General features: G+C 52.8%; 2 protein-coding genes across 6 annotated transcripts in view; one reads left to right on the forward strand and one right to left on the reverse strand.

The window, feature by feature from the left end:
• Positions 1-26,144, forward strand: part of CASKIN2 (CASK interacting protein 2) — a 77,672-nt gene that overhangs the window by 35,751 nt on the left and 15,777 nt on the right. For 4 of the 5 annotated variants that reach the window (XM_075014843.1, XM_075014844.1, XM_075014846.1 and 1 more), the window contains exon 3: positions 21,162-21,213. In XM_075014843.1, coding sequence (XP_074870944.1) covers positions 21,162-21,213 — 52 coding nt within the window. Of the gene's footprint in view, positions 1-18,796; positions 18,990-21,161; positions 21,214-26,144 lie in introns of all 5 variants that reach the window. The other variant, XM_075014848.1, reaches the window with a different exon arrangement.
• Positions 18,801-26,144, reverse strand: part of TMEM94 (transmembrane protein 94) — a 118,492-nt gene continuing 111,148 nt past the window's right edge. The window contains exon 33 of the mRNA XM_075014849.1: positions 18,801-19,010. Coding sequence (XP_074870950.1) covers positions 18,806-19,010 — 205 coding nt within the window. The 3' untranslated portion in view covers positions 18,801-18,805. The remainder of the gene's footprint in view (positions 19,011-26,144) is intronic.

Below are 26,144 nucleotides of genomic sequence, written 5' to 3' on the forward strand. Positions count from 1 at the left end.
CCTGTGCATGTCTGGTCGAGATTGAAAGCCGTCAAGGGCAGTGACTGCCTTCCGCTCTCTAACTCCTGGCTGATCCCCGCTGGGGACTCCTGATGCTCTGTGTGTAAATAAGGGTCAGTGCTCCTAGTTGAAGCAGACAGTGTAACTAACACCCTTCTCTCCCCCAAAGGTAAGCTAGTGTCAGTGACCCCCGTCTCTGATATGGCAAACTGCACTGCAGAGAGGTTTACCGAAGGCTTTATAGCAAGCCAACCTCAAAGGCACAATTAAAATTGGGGGTTCCCAGCTCCTGGGCTGGTGCTCAGATGCCCTCAGCTAGCCTGGGCATCTTTCAAATAACCACTCCAGGAGGGGGCCTGTCACACTGGTATAAATCTAGTGTGTCCCTGGTGAGCCATTGGTGCACTTGTAAGCAGGTCCTGGTCCTGGTTGGGTGGCGGGGGGGGATTCACCAGCTGCAGATAAACCCTGGGGGTGATACGAACTGCATTAAAACTCCAGTCCTGCTGGATCTCTTGGGAACCTCAAGGAAGGAGCCAGTCCTGTGGGGCAGGTGCACAAGGGCCGGGTGTTTCAAAGGGGCCCAGAGCTCTACTTTGAGGGCAGTGGCAGCCTTGAGCTCCAGGTCCCTTTGCCATGCTGGAGCAGTGATGTTCCACCATTCTGGGTGGCTTGGAGGGGTGGGAAGTGCTAGGGTCTGACTGCCCTAGGCTCTGTCCCTTCAAGGAGCCCTGCCATTTTGCCCCCCCAGTGGGCTCTTGGCTTTGCTGTCCAGAGGGTAGAGTTCCCCTTGCGTTTGCCAGATCAGGGCTGCAGTGCTCTAATGACAACAGGCCTTTCCAATAATGCAATGCAAGCTAATCAAGCCCAGGTGCCTCACGGCCAGAGCAGCCCCTCTGTGCTTCACTTGTTGCTGCTGCACTGAGGTCTTGTGTCGCCACAGGCCCTGCGTTCACATACCGAGCTGCAAACTGAGCAGGGGGCCTTCGTCCTTGTTTCATAGACGGTAGCAGTGATGGGGAGGTGCCCAGATCTCCCCCTCAGGAAATCTTTCTTAACACCCAGCCTTGGCCTTTCCTTTCCTCACTTCGTCCCACTGTTCCTAACTGAGCCCATAAAATGATTCTTCCTTCTCCTTGAGAGGTGCATCCTCACGGCCCCGCCTACCGTCCCAAACGGTTGCTGCGTCAAACTCGGATGATTTCACTCGCTGACTCCCCTGTGAACCAGTCCCGCCAGCCCTGTGATGATTTTTGTCACGCTTTTCTGAAATCCCGTCCCTCCTCTGGGGCTGTTCTGGTTAGGAGGGGCTCCGACCCACACGTGATGACTTTGGGGTGGTTGCGGTAGAGCTGTGTAGCGAGAGGCTCCCCCAGCTCCCCTGCCCTGCGCTCTGGGCTGCCTTTCCTCTGTTGATGCAGTCTAGTATTACACTTGGCCTTTTCTAGAACCTTTTCCCTCATTGTACGCACCTGCCTCAGTTGCTGTCTCTCCACGATGGTCCTTTCTCTCAGCTTCCTGCTTCCCTGGGTTCATGTTCCCACTGCAGATCTGCCTGTTGAATTGTTCTCCCTGGTGGACCTGTTTGAATTATTTTCTCCCGGATGCTGTAGTTTTGCAATTTTTGCAAATTGAATCTGCTTCTGTTTATTCTCTGACCATGTTCCTAATCCCTCTGTCTGTTTGTATTAATTCTGTGCCCTCATCCATGTCCCAAAGTCCTTGCTGTTTCATATCCTCCGCAGACCACATCACTGTGCCATTTGCTTGATCTTGCCTAAATGAAGATAAAACCAGCCCAAGCTCCCTATCCATATGGGGACCCCCAGTGCCTCCCTCTTGCTTCGATGCTTTGAGGTCTAGCAAAACACTCTATGGCCCTCTCCCCAGTCCCTGGGGAATGTTAATATCCAAGCTGAACTGTCTGATTCTTAAGGATTTTTGATGAGACTGGGTCAAATACTTAACTAACACCTGGTGCTTCCCGGGGGGATTGTGGTTCCATATTCCATAGCTATTCAGCAATTTTTTTGCCTCTGGATGTTTGCCCCATTATTTCATGGGGGGCAGAGAATGGGCTATGTACAGACAGGCTTTCCCACGCCCGACATCCAGTGAGCTGTGCTTTAAGCAGAGCAGGGCCGCTGTTGGCAGCAAGGAGCTGAGCTTGGCCACTGGTGGTCCTATCGCACAGATCTCTTCCTTCTTCGGGGGGTGTCCTATCCTTTCGGAAGGATGGGGGAAGTGGAAAAGGATCCACCTCTTCCCTATACAAATAAACCTCTGCTGAGTTCATATCCTGGGGAGAGGAATGGCCGGATCCGAGCAGCCCTGGTGACTTCACTGCCGGTAACATGTTTCCCCTGACAGCTGGGAAAGGAGCATTTGTATCTCTGGAGGAACTGCCTGGCTTCCCCACATAAAGACTTTCCCAGCTGGGGTAGGGGGAGAGGACTGAAAATTTCAGCCTCTGTAGGGAGTGGGGGTTCCCTCCTGCTGAAATGCGCCCTCCTGCCCTGGCAGCCAGGGACTGTGGCTGGGGCGTTTATTGGCAAACTCACAAAAGGAAAGGCAGGAGAGGTGGAATTGGGGTGAGGGGGTGGGAGTCCCCTTCCACCGGTTTCCTCTTGGCCTGTAGAGAAGGGGTCTTTGCTCTGACTCGGCTGACTCCCAGAGCCTGTCTGGCAATGAAGCCATGACTTTAGTCACCTTGGGCAAGTAGCGGAGCCCTCATAGGAATGTAGGTCTTCTTGTGCAGGCTTCATAGGGATTTACCAAGGGATGTCTCCTAGTCTGACTTGTCCAGCATCTTGCCTGCCGCCCTGCTGGGTCAGACCATTGGTTCATCCTGCTGACACCTTCTGTGTGGGAAGAAAATGATAGTTCCCTATAATGTGTCGTCCTGTTACCTTGCCTGATGTTTAACTGATCTCTTACAAATGCACAGCGCTGAGTCCAGAGATTGCTGCATGGACAGACATGCAGATGTTGTTGGAGGCTTGGAACAGTCACTTCCATTGTGAATTTGTGGACTGGATGGAAGGGTCGGGATCCCTCTTCCCTCTAATCTTTTCCATCTGTGTGTAGAATAATTTTTCTGTGTGCGGCTGTGCACCACCAGGAGATAACTAGCTGTGGGCGCTCTGCTAATCAGCTGCGGGGTGGGGAGGTGTGGGGAGCAGTTGACTCTCTCCTGAGTGGCCGCACAAGTGCACAGCATAAAGGGAATGCTGGTCAGGATAAAGAGAGAGAGAAATCCAGCCAGCACGTTTCACTGAAATCATTACAACTCAAGCCCCGTGTCCGGTAGCCAGGTGTGGTCAGAAGAATAAAGTGCCAGATTCCTCATCATCCCTGGGTTAGGAATCCCATTGTTCCTTTCTAGTGAGAATGGTGCTTGAATGTGCTTAGCTGGAAAGGTGCTAGCCTGGTTTCCCTGGCCAGCATAGACCAGGCCTTCATATCCAGTAAGGCTAAAGCTGGACATAATTTGTGGAAGCGGGGTCAAAATCCAGGCCGGGGGGATTAGGGGTGTGATCATCTGGAGGTAGAATTTTGCAACGGAGTAAGCCTTGGTGAACCCATTTGTGCAATGGCTCTGCATTCAGTGGGGTGCGGTCCCATCCAAGTCCGTGCCCTCTGTCCCTTACTAACCCATCTTCTGCATCCCCTTCCCTTGGAGGAGCCCTGTCCTCGCTGCTATTTCCTGAGCAACCACTACCTTGGTGCAGCCACGCCAGGTTGAGACGCAAGTGCTGCACGTTCCCAGCTGGGTGGACGGGGATGGGGCTTTCCACATTTTCTTTCCTTCCATTGTTCTCTTGGGTGTCGGTGTTTAATGAGAGGCGTGTTTGTTTTCCTGCTCTGTTCCGGAGAGTTTTGCGTGAGGTGCTTTGGATTCCTGTTGGAATTAGGTGAGGCAGGGAGCAGGAACCATGCCTCAGGTTGCATTTTATTCAGTGCTGGAGTTGCCCAACCTTTTGGATTTATCATGTTTGCTTTTCAAATCTGACCTCTGCTCAATTGTTCTCTCCCCCAGTTTAATCCAAGTTTCCAGAAGGTGCGGCCAGGGGCAGAATAGAGTGAAACAGCCCTTCGGCAGCTGCCTATTGGTTCTAATTTCTTTGGAACGTGGCTTTTGTTTAGCTGGTTTTCTCGTAAAAGCTAAAGGGCAAAAATCTTGCAAATAATTCCGTTATCCCTGGTGCCTTGGGCTGAGTTCTGCATGAACCAGAACTCCCCAGGCTGGGAAAGCGCAGTGTATATTTACCCTGAAAGTGATCCCTTCCACTCTAACCCGGGCCCAATCCAAAGGGGAAGGTAAATGCCTTCTGTGTTGCTATGCCCCATGTTTTTGAATATGAATATGCATAACTGAAATATGCTTTATGCAAAACAAATCAAGCAATTTATTTCAAGAGCCCATCATCCCCTGAATGTGTGTATTCTATTTGTGTGGGTGTCTCTCCTCACGTTTTGACTGTGTCTACGCTAGCTCCCAACTTCAAAGGGAGCATGATAAGTAGGGAGTCGGGAGATGACTAATGAAGTGCTGTGGTGCATACGCAGCACTTCATTAAGCTAATTCTCCCCCACGGCAACTTCGAAGCGGCAAACTTTGAAGCGTGGGCTTGTGTGTAGGACACAAGTGTTGTCTTTGGACCATGCTTGGGAGCACTTTCTGGATGTAAGGGGCAGAGTGTGGGAAGGAACATCAGTGCTTATAGGATAATGTGATGCTCAGGGAGTTGGCTGCAGAAGTGTTGACAGAACAAAGGCAAGATCCACCTTCTGATAAACTATTGTAGACCTGAGGTCTAAATCATGAAGGGTTATAAAAGTGTTGACAAGGAGTTTGTGTCTGATAAGAGGGCCAATCAGGTTAGGGCAGTCGGGGGTGTGGGGGGGAACCATTTGGCCTTGGCCTCTCTCTCAACGGGGAGGCCTTAAATTTAGACACTTGTTAATTTTTTGGCATTTGACAAGTTTCTCAACTTTTATGCACATCCCTCAATAATTATTAGAGCATTTGCACAGAAAAAGACTCTGGATTATTAATATTCAAATCACACCTCACTCACTTTTTTTTTTGGTACCTTATTTGGTTTACATGTGTCATCATTTTTTATTTTAATTATGTCCAGGGCTGTCAAAAGCTGGAAGTGGCCTGGGTCTCTCTGGAGAGTGCCAGCTGAGGCCGTGGAGGGAGGTGAGGGGGTGCTGAGAGTCAGGCTGGCAAGCCAGGAAGAAAAGCGGGAGGGGGTTGAAGTTTTCTGAATAACCGTGCAGGGTGCGGCGCTGGAGCAAGGGTCTGAGATTCAAGGTGCAAGATGACGAAGGCTTGGACAAGAACTTTGGCAGCTTGTCTGGGCGGAAAAGGGCAGATCTTGGAAATGTTAGGCAGAGGAAGCAGCAGCTAGGTTTAGATTGAGATCGTTGGTGTCAGTCCAGAGGGTTTGTGCGGATTAGGGTTACTTCAGGGTGTAACTGAGCTCAGGAGCTGGGTTAGGGCATAGCTGGCAGGGAGCAGCTTATGGAGCACAGACGCATGTGGTTGTCTGAACCTGCTCAGACACAGCCCTAGATGTAAAGGCCGCTGTGTCATCCCTAGGACATCCCATGTACAGAGCTTCCAGACTCCGGCACAGGGAGGATAACCTGGGAGTAGATGGCTTGTCATGAACTGGAGGTTCAGTTGCTGGTTGTGGGCTGGGGGAGTCCCTGATGGTCTCTGCATATTTTTCTCACGTTCCTTATTGGCCCAGGACACTGCCTGGAAACCACCGGGATGTTGAGACCTAGCCTCATGCACAGGCCTGGTGCGTGTGGGCATTTCTCATACCATGTGCTGTCCTCCTCTGTGCCCGTCACCACCGTGAGCTGGAGCAGGCCTCTCTGAAAGGTCTGATCCAGTTAACCTGTCCATGAGCTGTGCAGTGTGGCAGCTTAAACTGGTCTGCCTCTGTTAAGATCTACTCATCACTGCCTCTCCTCAGGGACTTAGGAGCTGGCTTTGTGTGGGGGCAGGGGACACATTTGTAGGCATGGATGGTAGAGATGAGACCACAAACCAAGGTTCTGACTACCTGTGGTTAGGAAGGAATTTCCACGTAAGTATGGGTGTTAATCCTGGGGCCCAAGTCAGCATCCACTTTGGCAGACTGCACCGAAATTCACTGTGGGGAAGTTATTCCTCACTTCCCTGTCCTAAAAGTCATTGCATTGTTTGCGTAGAATAGCTGCCCCATTCCTCCCCAGAGGCAGCTGCATTTTACCAATCAGTGAATTGATCCCCTGTACTTTTATGGGGTGCAGTTTAATGGCTGGAGCACACAACCGGAACTGAGTGTCCCGGATCCTCGTTCCCAGCTCTGCCACGACTCCCTGTGCAGACTCGGTCTGATAACTTCAGGTCCAAAGAAATGAAGTATTCTCCTGGTAATCCAATGGGGATAATGTCTTGCTAACCCACAGAGGAAATGTGGTGCGTAGCTGTTAAAGTGCTCTGAGGTTCTCAGGTGGGAGGCACAGGATACCTGCAGCATAGTCTATAGTCTGTGATGTGCTTTGGGATGGAAGATGCTGCAGAAAATAAGGTGGTGTTCTTGGGGAAGGGGACCAGGTAAATGAGCACCACAGAGGGTTGTGTTCTTTGAATCCAAGTGAAGGTGGGGTGGTAAGAATACCCATGGTAGCTTCAATCTGACGCCCCAGGGTAATGATAATAGCACAGGCAGAGCAGCCTGAGCTAGCAAGTAGCGTGCAAGCCTGCCTGTGACCTCCGCTTGTTGTTTGTGTTAGCTAGATTAAAGCGTCACTGGGTGCGCCTGTTTGGGGGAGGATCATGCCTTCAGGTGCATTGCAGACATGTCCTTAGATGCCCTCTGTCCAGTCCTCCTCTCGTCTCAATGTCCTGCGAGGCTTTAAAGCTCTCCTGAGTGCCTGAATTCCCCACCCTCAGAGAGGACAAGCTTATCCTCCCAGCAATCTAAAAGGAGAGTAATTGCTGGGATTGTCAGGAAGGTCACTGCAAGCCCCCAGGCCACGTTCAGGCACGACTCCCCCTCCTGGGTTGCTCCACCCAGGTAGAAGGGCTGGGCCATGCAGGGCAGAGTTCATCTGCCTACTCACGGGGCAAGCAGCACGTAGCTGAAGGCAGTGCCAGCAGCTTGCTTGCTGACCGTTTGAAGCTGATTAGCTCCTGCTGCCCGTTTATTGGCTTGGCGGCGGCCGCCTCCCCCGTTCACTTTCCCAGAGCGTGTGCGCAGGTTGTTTGTATTCTGAGCCGAAGAGCAGGTGTTCTCTCTCACACCACCTCGTTAACCTTTGCATAACTGCCGTTGCAACCGGACTGTGGCCCAGCAACTAAAGAGCTGTGCTGGGATGCACAGCGTGTCCCGCACTCAGGGACCACCTGTCCGGGGACAGAGCGGGAGGGCCTGCTCTTACATCACAGCATTGTTCAGTATGGGTGTGCTTTCCATGGTGCACCTGGTATATAGCTAGGCCCCTTGCTGCTGTTTGTACACATCACTCTGAACTTGATGCAACTCAGGGTGAGGGAGGGTCCGCTCCGCAGTCATAGGCCAGGTCTGTGCTAGACCTGAATGTCGATTTGTAGATACGCAAGCCTAGCTCCAGCAACTGCATAGCTAGGAATCGACTTCTCTGCAATCAGCTTGTCCGTCTGACTTCTCAGAGGGAGGTCGACGGGAGAACCTCTCCCAGCGACCTCCCGTAGTCCTCGCGATATTGAGGAATACAGGGGCCGCTGGCTGACCCCAGATAGTTTGATTTTGCACATCCTTACTGGACCTGTGAAATTGAACCCTGGAAGATGACTCTGACCAGGTCATTTTTCCAGGTGGTGAAGACATGCCCCTAGAATCGCAGAAATGTTAGTCTGGAAGAGACCTGGAGAAGTCACCAAGTGCAGCCCCCCGCCTAGTGGCAGCAGGACCAGCTAAACTTCAGAGTGGACCAGTCCTGGCAGGTATCCAGGGTTCTTTAAAACCTCCTGTAACGGGGATTCTATAGCCTCCCCAGGGAGCCTATTCCTGAGTCCAGTTATCCTTGTACTTAGGGTAGATATTAGGATAAACTTTCTAACCCTCCCTTGCTGCTGCTTGTCGTAGCTTCTGTGGATGTGGAAAGCAATAGGTCACTGTCTTCTCTGTAACAGCCCTTAACATGCCTGAAGACTTATCAGGTGTTCTGCCTCAGTCATCTTTTCTCAAAGCATCTGGTTATTTTTACTTTCCCCTCACAGGTCAGCTTGGCCTCTTCTGAACTTTCTCTGTATAGACTAGCACGGCTATCTGTCTGTTACTGTTGAACTCTCTCTGATTTGTCCACATCTTTCCTGAGGCGTGGCACCGAGAACGGAACAGATGGACTGAACACATCTTCCTCGAAAGCCTCGCGAATGGTGAACAGAGCAGGGCAGTTACCTCCTATGTCTTACATGCAAAACTCCTGTCAATACACCCCAGAGTATCAGCTTTTTTGCAGTGGCATCATGGTGATGAGGTGTGATGCACTATAACCCCCAGATCCTTTGCAGCGGCACTACTGCCTAACCAGTTGTTCCCCGTTTTGTAGCTGTGCCTTTGATTTCACGTACCCCAAGTGTAGCACCTTGTATTTGTCTTTATTGAATTTACTCACGTTGATTTCACACCAGTTTTCCAATTTCTCAAGGTCATTTTCAATGAGAACCCTGCCCTCCAAGGTGCTTGTGACCTGGTGTCATCTGCAGATTTTATAAGTATACTCAGCACTTCATGATCCAAGTAAATATTGAGCTGTATCAGACCCATGACTAACCCCGAGGGAACTAGATGCACCTTCCCAGTTTGACCGTAGGCCCCGAGAGCTACTCTTTGAATATGGTCTGTCTTTCAACCAGTTGTGCATCCACCTTAGCATAGCATTGTCCAAACCACATTTTCCTAGTTTGTTTATGACAACGTGGGACACTGTCCAAAGGCTAACGAAAATCAAGATGCCTCAGATGTGCTGCTCCCCCCTCCACTAGGCCAGTAACCCTGCCAAAGAAGGAAATTAGATTGGTTTGGTATCATTTTTTCTTGACAAATCCAGGCTGGCTCTTCCTTATAATCCTCTTCTCCTTGAGGTGCTTACAAAATGATGGGTTAGTAATTTTGATCTGGTGTTTTTCCAGGTATTACTGTTAGGCTGGTCTATAATTCCCGTGGCACCTCTCCTATGTTTCAGTAGCCCTAGAGAACAATTGCTAATGATTCTAAGATTTCTTCAACTCAGGCCCTAAGGTACCCCACTGTGGATTTCATCAGGCCCTGCAGACTTGAATACATCTAATTTATCTCAGTATTTTTTGGCTTGCATTCCTTCCCCCTTGTTAATATAAACTGTCACCATTACACCTTTTTAGCAAAGCATGTAGCACTGTAGGTATTGAACACCTCTGCATTCTCAGTGTCCTCTGCTGTTTGCTCTCCTTCTGCGCAAAGCAGAGGACCTAAACTTTCCTTCCTGCGATGGAGGAGCACGTTTCTGTGCACGTATTTTTTCTGGAGGCAGAGGATGCAGGGACAGTTTTCTCAGCCCTCCTGCTGTGGATGTGGCAGAGGGGATGGCTCAGTGAAGGGTCTTATTTCTAAGGGCATGCCTGCTGTGTCATTTACTGCGTGTTCCCTCTAGCTTTGTCCATCCAGGGGAAGAATACATTTTATGTACACCAAGGTATGTGCAGGTGTGTATCACCAATAGAAACTCATACTGCCAGGTGGGGGCGCTGTGCTGCTCTGCTAGGTGATACCTGAATCTCTCCTGGGTGACTGCCTAAGCGCTCTGCTCAGGGAGAAGGCTGTTCGCTACCTGAGTGTCTCGGGGGCCACTTAATGATCTTTGTGAATGTTGTTTGCACCATTAGTGGACTTTTGCAGAGCGCTGCATGGAACCCCCCTTAATAATAATTACACATGAGAGCACACGACTCCTATTTTAGTATCCCACCGAAGCAGAGCCGGGGCTGGCAACGAGGGCCGTTTCCCCCTGGCAGCCGCAGCCCTGGAGCTGCAAAAAGTCGCCGCTTTCTCTGGCCGTTACAGCTCAGTCCATCCCAGATTCCCCCAGTCCCATCTTTTTACCGCACTGGCCCCTCCCCTACCTTCTCACCCCCTCCACACCCCCCTGCTCCCTCCCACCTGCCCCTTATTCCCCTCCCGCCCAAGGCCACCACATCAACTTACATGTGAGGCTCCAGGCCCATTAGGTACAGTAAAGTTCCCTCATTCATGAACTTCAGGTTCTCAAATCCAATTATTCACGAGCCTGGGGCCCCAAGATGGGGAGCACCGGGTGGCGAGTGCCAGTGGCTGCAGCTTCCCCACACTGGCAAAATTCACCATTCTCTAGGGTTCGGAGCGCCGAACCCCCACGAATGTTGAGACCCTGCTGCGTGTACCTTAGAAGGAGCTAGCTGTGGAGCACCTGGAGGGAGCTCACGGACCACAATTTGGGAACTTCTGGCTCAGAGCGCAATTAACGTTCTTCGCGGTTACTGGCGTGGTGGCTGGCTAAAGCACGAGCAGCTGGCGTTGTCGACACCATTTCTGTCTGTAACACTGGGCAAACTGGGTGAAAGTCCCTTGGTCTTTACTGTTTCCCGGCTCCTCAGCTGTGTTGGGAGTTCTCCTCCCTTGTTTATCAGAGCTCCTCTCCAGAGCCTGTTGATCAAGTTGCAAAGAAGTTGATAGGTTATAACATCTGGAAGGCAGAGCCATGATCCCAGAGGGCACTGTGGGGCTGAGGCGAGGCTTTGTTTTTGGATCCCATGGCAGCGAGGCCAGCTGTAGAAATGGACCATTTCCGAATCACTGAGCTCTCTGCCCTAGCTGTCTCCAAACCCCATGTTGGACCTACTGTTAGGTGGTTCTTTGCCCAGAATGCCCTGGGGGCAGGCAGACGGCCGTGAGATCCAGGGAACAAAAGGGAGAGGTTGGTTTGGCACCAGTCGGCTGGACGGGGCGGTGAAAGGTTACTTGAGTGCTTTTGCAAATGCACCAGGGAACAGTTCAGTTCTACCCAGTTCAACGTCTGAAGGCAAATGTTCCAGCAGAGAGCTGGGGAGAGGGAGTGAACATATATGGAAAGCCTTCAGATTCCTGAACAGCAAGAAGTCTTGTGGCACCTTATGGACTAACAGATATTTGGGAGCATCAGCTTTCGTCGGCAAAGACCCGCTTCATCAGATGCATGAGACACGGGTCTTTGCTCACGAAAGCTGATGCTCCCAAATATCTGTTAGTCCATAAGGTGCCACAGGACTTCTTGTTGTTCTCAAAGCTACAGACTAACACGGCTCCCTCTCTGATACTTCAGATTCCTGCCTTTCAAGAGCTGCTGTCAAACGTCCTGTTCCAGATCCCAGGTAGTAGGAGTTGCCAGTGACCCAAGAGAACTGGAGCGGGCAGCGAAGGGTTAATCTGTAGGGGCAGGTGGTGGGTGGGGAGCATGACTCACTCCCCTGAACGTGCCCACACAACACCAACTGGCAGGCTGTCCTCTAGGCGAGGACGCACCTGTCTGGGGTGGCAGGAGGCAGCGCCAGCAGGAGGGCTCAGGAGCCCAGAGGTGGGTGAATAGGAGTGCCAGGTGAGGCACCGGTCCCTCTGCTCCCCTTCAGCAGCCGGCAGCTCTGGATGGTCCTACGGCCTTGCTGGTGGCCCTGAGACAACCAGCAGTCCAAGCCTGTGGGAAACCTCAGACAGCTGCAGAACACCCTGTGAACTTCATCTGCCAGGCACTCCTAGCAGAGCAGGATCTAGTTAGCCCCGCTTTTGGGTGGGAAAGCTCAGACACAGGGAAGGGCAGTGATCTGGTTACCGAGGACACCCAGCTCCCTGCAGGGTGGGTCCATAATGCTCCAGCCAGCGATGACCCTCTGTCCCAGCTGTCTGCCCTGTGCCTGCAAGGGAGCCGGGACTGGGGAAGGGGTGGCGGGGGGAGGGTCTGAAATTCAGCTAGTAGAAGGGGACCCTGTAATTTAGGACTGTGCAAGCTCAGGCCCTAGGGGCTAAGTTGGCATTTCCACAGAGGGTGGGGTGGGCATAGGGTGACCCAGCTAGCAAGTGTGAAAAATCAAGGTGAGGCTGGAGGTTATAGGTCCCTGTATAGGGAAAAAAAACAAACCAACCCCAAATATCAGGACAGTCTCTCTCAATTTGGGACACTTGGCTACTGTACCTGAGGCAGGTCTCCATAATATCCCCACCTGGGAGCATAGGCAACTGGAGTCTTCACGGGGGAGGCATATGGGGTGGGCAGTTAAAATTTTGGCAGGTGCGTAAGGGGGCCACACCTCCGGGTGCTACCGTAAGTCTTGTGTGCCTGGGAGAGATGGCAAGTACAAGAGTTTGAGAGAAAGGAGAGGAGCTACATTAAACTAATTGGAAGGATAAACAAAGACAGCCTGCAGCCAGGGTCCTTGATTTCAAAGAGTAAATTTAAAAAAAAAATGGGAATTCGGGAAGTAGACTGGACTGGAGAACTCAAGGGTGTGCATGTGGAGGAGGTTTGCAATTAATTTGTTGAAGGTGCAGAAGCGATCGGTGGGCTGCTTTCCCAGCGAGGGGACAAACTTCGGAGGGAAGGGCTGCAAACCAAACTGGATGCATGGACTATGAGGGGAAGCCTGGTGCCCCGAGGTGCATGAGGGAGGTGAGTGTTTCACCCCCCCTCTTTTTTTTTTTTTTCCCCTGCTTATCGGTTGGGGCCACATCCATGAGTGTTTTTTCTTCTCACTCGTGTGTGCCCCCCAGCCCTGCTGATGGGGGAGGAGGGGGCAGTTGTCCTGAGCCCCAGCAATTCCAAGGGGCCTGGGGCCACCGTCACTGCTACTAAAGCAGCAGTGACCAGGTCCCTGGCCCCTTTGAATTGCTTCCAGAGCACTCCTCTGTGCAGCTCTAATGGGATGGGCAGGGAGCTGGGAGGGCCCTACACCATGGTCTGGGCAGTGTTGCAGAGATGGAAAAAGTACCCAAAAAGTTACTTGACTAAAAGTGCAGCTGCTTTCACGTCTAGATACTTGAGTACAATCGAGATGTGGCGTGTACGTGTGTACTTTTGCTCAAGTAGTTTTCCAGAAGGACACTGGTGACTAGTACTTAAATATACCCCCCAACCCCCAGCAGCTGTACCTTTACTCAGTACCTCTTTGAGTACTTTTTCTACCTCTGTAGTGTTGAGGGCTGGCTGTCCTAGCCCTGCCCCTTCCACCCAAGGCCCCACCCCTTCCTGGGCACAGAGGTGTCCCTTCCCCACACCTTGCCCCAGAGCCCGCAGTGGCTGTCGGCCCCACTGGTAGCCTGTGACTGATATTTCTGTGCATCTGTGGCCCCTGCCCCAAAAAAAAGGTTCCCTACCCCTGGAGTAGAGGGAACATGGCAGCTAAACATGGAAGCCAAACTCAGAAAGCTTAATGGGACCAAAGGAGGGGGTGTGAATAATCTCCATCCCAGAATATTAAGGAAATGGCAGGTAAAATTGCAAGCCCCATAGCAGTAATTTTTAATAACTCTGTAAACTTGGGGTCATCCCCTGGGACTGGAGAATTGCAACTATACATGTATTTAAGAAAGTGGGAGGGGAAAATGATCTGGGAAACAATAGGCATATTTGTTTGACCCGAAAAGATCTTGGAACAAACTTTGAAAGAGGGTAATTAAAGACAGTGGTAAATGGTCGCTGGGATAAAATACAACAAAGGTAGATTGTGCCAGACTAGCCTGATCTCTCTCATGCAGAGGACTGACCAAGACAAACAAAGGGAAAGCAGCAGCTACTGTTCCACGTGTGAACTTATCAATTAAACTGGAAGAAATGGGCTTACCACAAGGTTTGAAAAGTGATTGAAGAACTGGTTAAAGAGACAATTGATTACCACAGCTCAGGCCAACCCGTGAACTGTTGGGCTGGAGGGAGGTCACAAGTGGTGTTCCTCGAGGATGGGTTTTGGCACCAGTGTTGTTGAACATTTTCATTAATGACCTGGCGCGCACAGCAGGACTGTGCTAATAAAATGTGTGGATGACACACAGCTGCGAGGTAATGCCAATACGGAGGAGAACTAGAATATTATGTAAGATTTGGATGACCTTGGAAACTGGAGTAATAGAAATAGGATGAAATTTAATAGTGCCAAATGCTAGGTCAGACACTTAGGGACTAACATAAGAATTTTTGCTATAGACTGGGGATTTACCTGTTGGAATGACAGCAGAGGAGAAAGACTTTGCGTATTGCTCTGTTGCGGGGTGCCCATGTGACAATGTGATGTGGCCATGAAAAAGACAATGCAGTTCTGGGATGCTTCAGGAGAGGTGTTTCCAGTAGAGATAAGGAAGTGTTAGTACCACTGTGCAAGGCACCAGTGAGACCTCCTCTGAAATAGTGCGACAGTCTAGTCTCCAATGTTTGAGAGATGAATTCAGATAGGAGTAAGTGTGATGAAGGGCAACTAGGACGATCAGAGCAATGGGGAACCTACCTTAGGAGAGGAAACTTAAGGTGCTTACCCGGTGTGTGTGTCTCTGTGTCTTTGGTGGGGGTGGGTTTTTTCCCCTGTGCAACAAGTGAAATTCAGCACAAAGTCCATCTCAGTAGTCACAAGGCAGATTCTGTCCAAGAGTTATTCCTCTGTTACAATCCTCCCGTGGTCCTTTCTAGGCTCCATTTTGCCCTTGGGAGCTCTTGGGATGAGGGCTGGAGCCCAGGTCCTGCTTGCCCTCCTAAGGCCTTTGAATTTGCAGGTGTCCCCCTCCCCTCCCCACCTCACTCCTTGAGTCGGGTAACAGCTCTGGGAGTCCTACTGAGTCCAGTCTTGGCTTTCTCTGTGACTCTGCCCTGGACTTGAACCTGTTCTCTGGCAGAGCTGGGAGGCACACTGCATGCGAGCAAGTCTGGCCTGGAAGGTTTTCAGCCCTGGATGACTCATGCGCTTGGGGAAACCAAAGGCGGGCAACTGAGGGTGTGAGGTCCCTTGGAAAGGTCAGGCAGCCACATCACAGGGACACGGCAGGAAAATCACCAGAGCACCCAGCCCACAAGCTCCACAGATGTTTCCCAGCCAAGGGCCTGGCCCAGTCCTGTGGTCTCAGAGGTCAGTGCCACACCCCCCAAACAGCCGGCCCTGAAAGAGTGCCCTGCGTGAGAAGCCCCCGTTGTGGCTCCCTCCACCACACCCCAAAATGCTGCCGTGGGAATCAGTGCCTGCATCTCCCAGCTCAGTGAGGAAATGGGCTGAAGGAGCAGTCAGGCTGTGACCAGGACCCCAGAGGCCGGAGGGGGACCCCTGGCTCTCTGCAGAGCCTCTAACTTGTGATGAGTAGTAAAAGGCTGGTGGGGGGTGAGACAGGCAGAGAAATGGGGTGGGGAGGAAGGAAGGAAGAAGTATATTAAAGGGGGATTAAGAGACGGGTGCACAACCCACAGCCGCTTTGCTAGCCCTCAGGGTCAGGGGTGTGTTACCTCAGCTCAGTACACCAAGGGGCCAAGGGCACTTACAAGGAGCATCTGCAGGCGTTCTGGCAGGCGCGGAGCTTAGAGACACAACCGAGGGGCTCGGAGAAGGAGGGAGGGGTGAAGAGGGAGGCGGGCGGGGAAAGGCTCCCCCAGCCCTGGGGAGCAGGGAGCTGGCTTCTGCCCCTCATCCCAGCAGCTGGGGGAAGCGGGCGGCTGGAGTCCGGGATTTCGACATTGGCTTTAATATGCTTAACTTTGTATGTCGAAAACTCGCGTAAAGTGGGGGTTTACTCCATAGCTGTACCCCTGTAGGCCTGAATGGCTTTCGAATGTCAGGCTGACTTAATGTGTGCCCCACGCCCCGCTGATTTCTCTCTCTCCTTTGTCTCACCACCCTTTTCCCCGCCCTCCACCTTCTCTCTCTTCCATCAGTCACACCCTCTCATCCATCTCGGCCTTGGAGTCAGGATACCTGGGTTTTATTCCCAGCTATGCCACTAAAGTTCTGTAGGATTTGGGCAAGTCTCTTCACTCCCCTGTGCCCTGCAGAGAGAAATTCTGCCCCTCTTTCCCAGGAAGGACGTGAGCCATAATTCATTAATGTCTGGGAGGTGCCTTGATCCCCTTGGATGGAAAGTGCTAAAGAGGTGTAAGCTATAACCACTTCTTTTCTTTCCCTCAACTGCTTCCCAACACTGCTTTCCCCCACCCCGTCCCTGTAGCCGTGTGGCACCCCGCTTAGGGGCACTCTGGAATGAGGAACTAATTTGAGGAATTCTCTTCTGCACAGAGTTAAGTCTCTGGAATTCAGTCTTACAGATGTTGACAGCTGTATCCCTGGGGATGTGGGGAGAGATGCTTACCTCATCGCAGCTCCACTCTTCAGCCCGGGCGTCTCCAGACCACTTTCCCTGGAAGACGCTTCGGTAATGGAATTTCAGGGGCAGAGGCTGTTTGGACTGTGATCGCCGCTAACCTTCAGAAACAAGCCCACTAGGGCCCCATGCGTCGTCCTGCTTGTGTCAGCGGAGGGAGAGGTGCAGCACCACTGTGTGAGGAAAGGCAGTAGCTTCCAGCGTGCGGTCAGGCACGTTGGATGAGCTGTCGCACCCACGTATGCTGCTGCTCCGCAGATCCGTGTTTGAGGCGGGAGGGGGCGTTTCAGTGAATGTCTCAGTGCGTCCAGCTTGGCTGAGAAGAAATTTTCTGTAAAGAGTTTGCAAAGTTTGGCCTTGAGTTACAACGTGAGTATATTTCTTTTTCCTTCTTTCTGGGCATGTGCTCGCTCTCTTCCACTTCCTCCCTGCTCTATCTTCTGTCTGCTTCACATCTGGGCGAGCCGAGCCTAACCTACCTACCTAACAACAAATAAAACCCCAACTGACCTAGTTTGCAGTTGACTCTACCGGCGCGTTACCCCCGGCAGTAGCGCTGTCCTGGACCCAAATGGGCATTTGGAATGTAAGCCTGTTGCTGATAACGGGTGTGACCATTAATTGTGTTTAGAATTCTTAAAGATCCTGTCTTTTTGGCAGGCGTTTTCCTCTCAGTAAACCCCCTTCCGGGGTCAGGCATCTCCTAGGGGTTAAGCTCCTCCGACATGGAAAATCTTGAAAAAGTGTATTTGTAAAGTCTGACTAAGGAGACGTGGAGAAGGACTCATAGCCCTGGGTGTCGGCTTTGCATGAAGCTTAAGTGCAGCTCAAAGTAACTCAGGCTACATCTACGCTTACCGGAGAAGATCGACCGCTTTGGGTTGATCTTGTGGGATGCCATTTTGCGCATGCGCGAAACGGCACATTCCAGGGTCGGCGTCGACCCCGCAATGCCTGCTGGTAGTAAGGAAGAGCCACGGGACGAGTGCTCCCGTCGGCCTTCTGCCACGAAGACAGGCACAGAAGTCGATGGCTGCAAAGTCGATTTTTGGTAAGCCGCTGGCATACCAAAAATCGCATACCAGCCGTCGACCTTCAAGGTAAGTCTAGACACAGCCTCAAAAAGTAAGGGGCAAACATTTCCCATGGGCTGGGAACTGGAACTCAACACCACAGAGATCAGAAAGTGGAACTGTCCCAGCCTTGTTCCTCTGTCCAAACTGCCTATAGGGGAAAAACGTAAACAAAAGGCAAAGTAAATGAGTGATAGGCATTTCTGTGGCACCAAGATATAAAGTTCCCTTTGAGTCATTTATGATGTTTATGGTAAAAACAGGTAAGAGAACTTCCATTTCTTGTGGCTGTCATTTTAATCTTGACTGTGCCTTTTAAAATCCAAACAGCATACGAATCCGCCTGTCCGGCTCTCTCCTTCCCCTACCTTGTGGTGGTACTTGGCTAGGCAGCATGAAGGCTGCTTTTGACAGAACCTTTCACTTTCCTGGCTTCTTTGGTGCTATTCAAGAGCGATTGGCTTTGAGAGTGACCCTGTGAAACTGGAAGCACCGGGTTCTGCACCAGCACCTCAGATCACGTATGGCCAGCGTACAAGTAAAACATCATTTTAAAAAAAAAAAGCAAAACAAAACTGGCCGTACTGCAAACTCGGCCTGGGATGCGAGAGTCAAGCTGGGCTCTCTTCTTCTCATGCATCATCGCCAGTGAAAATTAAAACGTCTTGCACGCAGTGATGCCCTCAGTGACTGTTGCATCTGGTCGCTTTCGATGGCCGCGCGCAGGTGTCGCTGAAGAGGGCTTCGTATGTACCTCTTGTGATGCGGCACAAGTGGGAATTGAACTCTTAGCTGTGCTGGCTCTGCAGGGGCAGGGCTGTCCCTTGGGCAGGCAGGACCCATGGCAACCCTCCTCCAGTGCTCCGGATGCAGGGCCCCAGGCAGCCTTTCTCTCCGCACCCACCCTGGCCAGGGATTACCTCGGGAAGGGCACTGACGGTGGCAGTAGCTATGGGTCACCTCGCAAAACCCTTCCCCCACGTAACACTCACCACACGATGTGAGTGGCAGCCTCCTGGCCCCACTTTTCCCAGGGCAGCTGGGAGCAGAGGCTACTTCCCATGGGGCTCAGTGGACTGGGAGGGCATGGAGTGGGGCAGACTGCCACTCAACACAACCTGTGTGGTGAATGCGGCGGGGTGCAGGGTTTGGAGAGGCACCCCCTGCTGCTGCTGCCTTCTGTGCCAGCCGCCCACCCCCACCATCCTTACGATGGCCAGGACAGCCACTGCGGGGTCACCAAACAAGCGGAGTTTCAGCCTCTGGATGGGACAGCTCCGCACGGAGGTCACGGGGGTGAGGGAGAAAAGTAAAAACTTTTATTTCTGTTCTTTACATCAGCACTTCCGGCTAAACATCCCTGGGAAGCAGGTCCATTGGGAAAAGAGACGTCCCCTCTAGACGCACAGTCCTCAGCGCGGAACTGCGCGGTGATGTTTGCGCAGTGCTTTGAAGATGGAAAAGAATCCCTAGAAGAGCTAATTCTTCTGATTCCATCTCAAGCTCTCCAGTCTCTTCTCTGCTGCAGGGACTGGTAAAGCTCATCTTGAGTCCTCTGCAAAGAGTGATGGGAAAACCATTTTGCATTAATTAACCTACTTACAAAACATTTTAAACTGCAATAATTAACACAAAGAAAAGCGCAATTACTTGGTTTCCTTTTCATGATGGCTTGCATACGTAAATGAGTCCCTCTCCCATTCTGCTCCCCTCTTCCCCTAGCAAGGGTCAGCTTTCCTGCCATGCCGTACGTCTGTACGTCAAGCAGAGTCTTCCATACTGACTTTACTGAGAAGTTGAGAGAGGCAGAAATAGAGGGATCTAAAGAAATGGAGAGTCAAGTGAAGGAAGACATACAGGGAGGCTGCCACAGACGTCAGGAACTGCAAGGGAGGAGATGCTCTCTCAGCGATGAGAGCGATTGATTGACCTGGCAACTTCTGTTGGCATTTTGGCTAATTACTACATCCTAGATGAAGAGCACGGCTGTTTTAGGGCCCACATGGAACCCCAGAAACTTGGTGCACTGTAAAACAAGGGCTTGTCCGTGTGGCCCCTTTGAAAGGGAAATGGACCCTCGGGGAAGTGGGCGGGTGCAATGAGTGAGACAACCTGACACTTAATTGCAGAGGAACGCAGTGGGAAAACACACACACACACACACACTCACTCACTCACTCACTCACTCACTCACTTTCTTTCATCGTCTTGTCCTCTTCCTCACTGAGCAAATAAATTCCATCGATTTTAATCTGCTCTTGAGCCCACAGATGAGAATAAACTGCTCCAGGTCTATGTAGGAGGCAACAATTCGTTTGAATTCACTGTGGAGAGAGTTGGGAGCTTAATTCATCCACTGCATGGGGGGCAGGGGTCCTTTTTCCTTTGGGCAGTTCTCCACACCCCAGACTCCGCGAGGGGGAGGGAGCTGGTTTAAGGGCCTCTGGAAGACATACAGTTCTACAGTCGCAACCTCCGCCTCTGCCCTAGGAGTAAAAATGCCAGCCATCTGCCCGTGGGCCATTCCCTGGCAGCCGGGAGTGGGTAGGACGTTCAGAGGCGGAAGCAGAAATGCCCAGCTCAGCATTTTCCAAGCAGTGGGCTGTATAAAGGGCACATCCCCAGAGGGGAACTGGGCAGAAGTGCCATCCCATTGGGCGAAAGTGAGAGGAGAGAGCCTGTGGACCTCCCGGGAGCTCGAGGGGCTGTGGAGATGCTGGAGCCGGAGGGCGCTGAGCAGCGGTGGCTGAGGGAAAGGAGGAAGAAGGGCTGTTGGGCTGGAGCCAGGTTGGGTGCGTGCAGGGCAGTGCAGAAGCAGCTGGAGTGAAAGAAGACAAGGGATGGGTCAGGCGCTGGCTTGCTCGCCGGGAGGTCAGTACTGCCGACTGAGGGACAGGTCAATATCCTGTCCATACCCAGGAGTAGACCTGGCTGTTGGGCATGCACCTCTGCACAAAGAGGAGCTGGACATGGCGCCCAGAAACCCCTGGCCAAGGGGGAAGCTTGAACCCGATTTGCAGGGGAGTCTCAAATTTCTCATGGGCTCTGCTGTGGGCTGAGAAAGCAGCAGGTTTGGAGCATAAATCCCTCTCTACCTGCGGCGGCGGAGGGGCGCCAGGGAGGGGGAAGTCGAGCACTGGGCTGCTATAGAATGTAATGCAGGCTCTGGGTCAGGCGGTGAGCAGAGCAGGGTGAGCTCAGCAGGCGATCACTCTGCTTTGGTTAACCGAAAAGGTAGAAATTCAGCGTCGCTGCTCAGCGTCCCCTCTAACGTACAGGCGAGGCAGGGAGGGCCCTGGAGGTCTCTGAAGAACCTAGCAATGGGGTGTTTCTTGTCTGCTCCTGGGTTCTTTTAGTTTCTCAGGCCTGTCATTGAGCTTTTGTTCTAAGTCCCCGTCTAACCGCATTTGCTGTGTCCTCAGCGCGCAAAGGCAGCAGGTGGGATCGCTGGGGGGTAATGAAGGGTTCAGGCAGCAAACAAGTGAAATGCTAGTCGCGCTCCAGCCATTGGCGTGGTCTTCTGCTGCCCTGAGGTTTTCCACAGTGTCTTGTCCGAGGGCTGCCTGTGTGATCCCGGCCTTGCTTTGCGGGGTCCTCACTCCCGCGTCAGCGGGGCAAGTTCGCCACGGCAGTCTGCGTTCCTCGTGCAATCAGCAGTGGCCCTGGGGGTTCTGTGCTGACTTTCTCCTTCCTTTTCTCTCTGCAGAGCTCCTGGGATCAGCCAAGCGACTGAACGTGAATTACCAGGATGCGGACGGGTGAGTGTTTCCCAAACTTTCTCATTCAGTCTCAGCGATGCTCCGGGCTGGATTAACCAGGGCCCAGTGGCACAGTTGCTCGAGGGCCCTGGGTTTGGGGGGGGACACCCCGACTCAACCCAACGACCATAAAATACTTAACCTCTATCCCCAGATTTAAATGCCTTCTGCCAGGCCACGGGTGGGCCTTGCAGGGCAGCAGCACGGCCGGGCCGGGCGAGCTGCTGGGTGTGCGGAGGAAGGGGCACCGGGGTCCCCCCAGGAACAGCTAGGCCAAGCCAGAGCCCAAGATCTGTGCATTCTGCTGCCACAACCACACCCCCCAGGAGGCCTTCAAGGGGCTGGATGGCCAGGTGCTGTGCCCCACACTGCGCTGCTACCCCTGCCTGTTGTGCAGTGCCCATGGGGACAACATACGCACCAAGCACTGCCCACTGGCCCATGGGCTGCTGCCTCTGGCTGTGCTAGAGCCAGGGCTGGGTCCGGAGCATCATGGGAGAGGCCTGGACCAGAGACAGAACCCCCAGCCCACGGGGACTGGATTGCACATGCCTGCCTTACATGTGTGCCCGCATGCCAGATTGCACGCTCAGCCTGATGTGTGCTGCACACGTGCCTCCGATTACGTGCTCAGCTCAACGCATACCCGCCTCTAAAGTTTTTTGCACCAGGGCCTCAGGCAGCCTTAATCTGGCTTTGGTGATACGCTGGCATGAGCAAGTGGTGCCTCTGAGCCATGAGCAACCCTGACTGTGCTCAGCTGCCTGTCTAGGGTTGTCTTAACAGTAACAGGACAGCTGATGGTGTGATGTCACGTCTCCCTGGCCAGAGATGGCCACTGTGTATATTCTCCACCTCTTCTACCCGCCCTCGACCAGCCTTCCAGCACTGGAGAGTAGGGATCCCTCTCATTTGTCCCGTCCATGGGCGGAATAAATTTTAAGTTCACCAAGGCACGTGTGGATGTACACCACCGATAGAAACACACGCTGCCGGCTCTGGGTGGTAGCGGGTGCTGTGCCAATCAGCTGGGCAGCACCTGAATCTCTCCTGGGCGGCCACTCAAGTGCCTCAGCTTCCAGGGGACGTTGTCGGAGAGGGGCGCAGTACGGTGCCTGCCAGGAGCAGAGCGCTTGGGATAAAAGCCACTCGTGGAGCCTGGCAGAAATGGCCCCAGGGACGTTAATTCCCAGTGATGAGTCTCTTCTCCCTTCTCCTTGTATGTGTTTTTTACAGGCTCCCTTGGAAGTTCCTCCATAACCCAACCCTTTATTTCTGTTCCACCCCCTCTCCGAAATCTAATGTTAAAAGGCCCAATGAGACTGTTAAATTGCAAAAGAACTGCCCATCTCCTCACTTACCAAAGTCCTATTCAGAATTAAGAAACCCCACAGATGTTACACTGTCACCCGAATCAACTATCAAGTGTAAAGATATTTCATCCCCATCTTAATTCTGACCCATAGATTAGTGGGAGGTTTTTATATATTGTATTTGTTACTAAAGTTCAGTGCTTACACGTTTTAAGGGACACTGTTAAAAGGGTCCTTAGAGTGGCTGTTTCTTGTGAATGATATTGATCAGTGTTTCTCAACCTTTTTTTTTTTTTTTTTATAAAATACCCCCCCTTTTTTTTAAATATAAGTGCCCCCAGTATCTACAATTTTCAGACACACATTTTTTCTACCATGCCAACACATTTGTTTAAACAAATTACGTGTAACTGGTTGGCTGGAAGAAATTGCCTGTAGGCAATAAACTTGCCATTGTGCTTATGATTGTACAAAAAGGATAAATAAAAAATATTAGATGACCTTGAAATAAGCCCCATTTTTTTTATTCATAAAAAAGTTTGAGAGCCACTGAGTTCCTGTGCCCTCTGGAAGAGTGCTGCGTAGCCCTTGGGGTACACACAGCCCTGGTTGAGAACCACGGATCTAAATGAATAGGAAAAGTGCAGCAATAATTGATAAGAATCTGGGGTTTTGGAGAAGAAATACGTGAGGCTGAGCAATGTGTCCCACCCATGGTGTATGTACAGGGGAAGGCTCCCTTTTCCAGCAGGGTTTTTTGTGGTGAAAGACCCCTGCTTCTCTTGGGTTAGAGATCGGAGGGAGAGGGAGTAATCGGTCATGCATTTCCTCATACTTGATAAGGACAGTGTGTGTGTGCTCTTAGGGGACCAGCTGAGGTTTTGAGACATCATTATCAATACGCTTTCTTGCTTGGGGTCTGCAAACCATAGGGGAAGTGTGAGTTTATTTCCCAACCTTAAGCTGGTTTTTGAAACAAAGTTGCATTGACATTGGAATTTCCTAGGTTTATTATTGTGCCCCCTTGCCCCTGCTCTCTTCCTTATTTCTCTTAAATTGACAAATGCAGACAGAGGTTTCAGATTTAAGACCAGCGAGGTGGACAGGCCACTTGATTATTCAGGGGTGAACAGGTGCCTGTTAGAACAGTAGCAGCTCTGGGGCGGGAGCTGCCTGTGGTCAGGACACACGCACAGCCATGTGCCATTCTTTAGGCAGCTACATTAGCGCAGCCTGTCTGGACTCTGACTGCAGGTGAAAGTGGCTTGGAGCTCAGCAAATGGACTAGAGCCCAGGTCTTTGGATTTTGCAGCTAGTGCTGCCCAGCCAAGTTGTCAAACCACCATGTTCCTGGCTCAGCCCGCTCCATTCTCTCTCTCTGAGCCCCTGGCACTGCTGGCCCCACGAGCTGCCACTGGGCCCTGTTCCCTCCGGGACATTGCTAGGGCTAAGGAGAACCTGCAGCGACCTGAGGGGGTATTTCAGACTGTTAGGGGATCTATCCCCTCCTGTACCTGGCAGGAACCAGCCTCTGCAGCAGGGGTGGCCCACCTGCAGGTCTCAAGCCACATGCAATTAAATGCAGCTCATCCTCGGTGGCCATCCGCTGTGCTATGCATGCGCCCCAGTGCTGGGTGGGAGAAACGCTTGGTGGCAGCTCTGGTGAGTTGCCAGGATTGAGTTTGAGCATGGGGCCGGGGGGTGCCTGGCCGAGGGGCCGGGGGAGCCACGTGTTATCTATTTATAAATAGATAAATAGAAAATTCTATGATAAATAGATAAAGTCGGCACGCGTGGCTGTTTGCGCTCTCTCGGTGGCCACCCCTGCACAACAGTTGTGTCTACACAGCCCGGAGCAGCGCCCCGACCCTCCCTCCTTTCCCAGCGTCAGCTGGAGGCGCAGCTTCCAAGCACTGTGTGCACAACTACGCTGCGTAGGACGCCTCGGGTGCCTGGGGCTGGGAAGGAGCTTCCCCTTGGGCAGGTTGGCCCAGAGTTTCTTGCATCTGAGCTAGCAGGGCCAGGGGCTGACCTGCTCTCGGAGGAGCTCCAGGACTGGGGGGGCGCTCGAGCCCCTGCAGTGCACAGGGCTGGGATGCTGCCTGCATCGGCTCACGCTGCCCCCCTCTTCCCGCGCGCTCACCCACTCTTTGAACGTCGGCAGAACGCTGGTCCGCAGAGCGCCAAGGAAGCAAAGCCTGACTGAGCTGTGCGTTCCCATGCCGCTCCCTGTGGGCCCTGCGCCTCCCTCGGCCAGACGCGGCCCTTCGTGGGAATGAAGCCGCCGGGGAGCGGAGCGGAGCTGAGCTGAGAGGAGGGGAGGGAGCGCGCTAGACAAACAGGCCCCTTTCACAGCCCTGGAACACAAGGCTCATTCATTCTAGCTGGCCTCATGCACTCCACCCTGGGCTTCTGACAGGGGGAGAGCCATCCACGCTGGCAGCAGGACCAGTGAGGGCGGGGGTGGGGGGGTTAGGCCAGGAGAGGAGCAGCTGGAGGGGGCCCAGCATGCTGAAGAATAGCCTGGAAAACCTGCTTCTGGCCAAACCCCTCACGTGTTGTTTTTTTGCCGGCTTGTCCTGCTGCCACCCAGAGAGCGGAGCTGGCCCCTGCCATGCATACGAGGACCCCTCTGCTTGTTTCCTCCACCCGTAGAGGGCAGAGGCATGGTTCCCGTTGCTCCCGCAATAAGACCCCTCCTCGGCACCTGCTGCATGTGGACCTCTTCCCTCGCCAGCCCCTCAAACAGCTGCAAACTCTCGGGGGTGATGTTTCCTCCCTGTTTGGCTGTCGGGAAAACTGAGACTCAGAGAGGCAGCTTGCCCGCAGCTGAGCTTCAGGGCCCACTGGAGATGGAGGGTGTACACACAGCAGCAGGACCTCTGCCCATGTGCAGAGCAGGGAGCGTGCTCTGCCCAAGGACACCTCAGAGCCGGGGGGAAGCTGGAGCTGGAAGCAGGTGCTTCGAAGGGTGAGGGGCTGCTAGAGGGCTGGGCCGGGCCAGTCAGCGCTGGAAAGCTGCGAATAGAAACAGAGAGGAGGGGGCAGCGGGGGCACTGGCCTTGTTGATTTGCCCTGGGAGAGAGTTTTCTTGAAGGATCAGGTCAGTCTAACTCCAGGCATTTGGGTGCGATGGAGAAGCTGTGTCCCCGCTCAGGAGCGGTGCACGGTGGGCGTGGGTATAAACTCGCCACAGATGGCAGCAGGAGGGATGGTGGAATAAAGGACGGCGGCTCAGCTGGCGTCTCCCGCTGCGTAGTGATTGCGCCAGGTCTCAAATGGCTGGTGGTGGTTGTGGGAATTGTCCTGCCAGCTACCTTGTGCCACGCTCCTCCCTGGCAGAGCCCTGCTGAGTTCCATGGCTTGACACCAGGGACCTGGCGCATGTGTTAAGCAGAGGCTGATAGAGCACCGGGTTGCACCCCGTTCCAGCAGCAGGGTGACCAGGCTCTGCTGTGGGAAGGCCTGAGCTCGGGAGCAGCCTCGCCGGAGACCAGACGCCAGAACTGGAAAATGCAGGGGCAGCAGGCAACCGGCTCAGGACCCGTTAGGCCCGGAGAGGGGGAAATGCTGGGCTGGGTTTTGAGGGCGGGGAGCTACGGAGCCGGCGCCTTGTCA

The sequence above is a fragment of the Carettochelys insculpta genome, chromosome 20 (genome assembly GCF_033958435.1).
Source record: "Carettochelys insculpta isolate YL-2023 chromosome 20, ASM3395843v1, whole genome shotgun sequence".
NCBI lineage: Eukaryota > Metazoa > Chordata > Testudines > Carettochelyidae > Carettochelys > Carettochelys insculpta.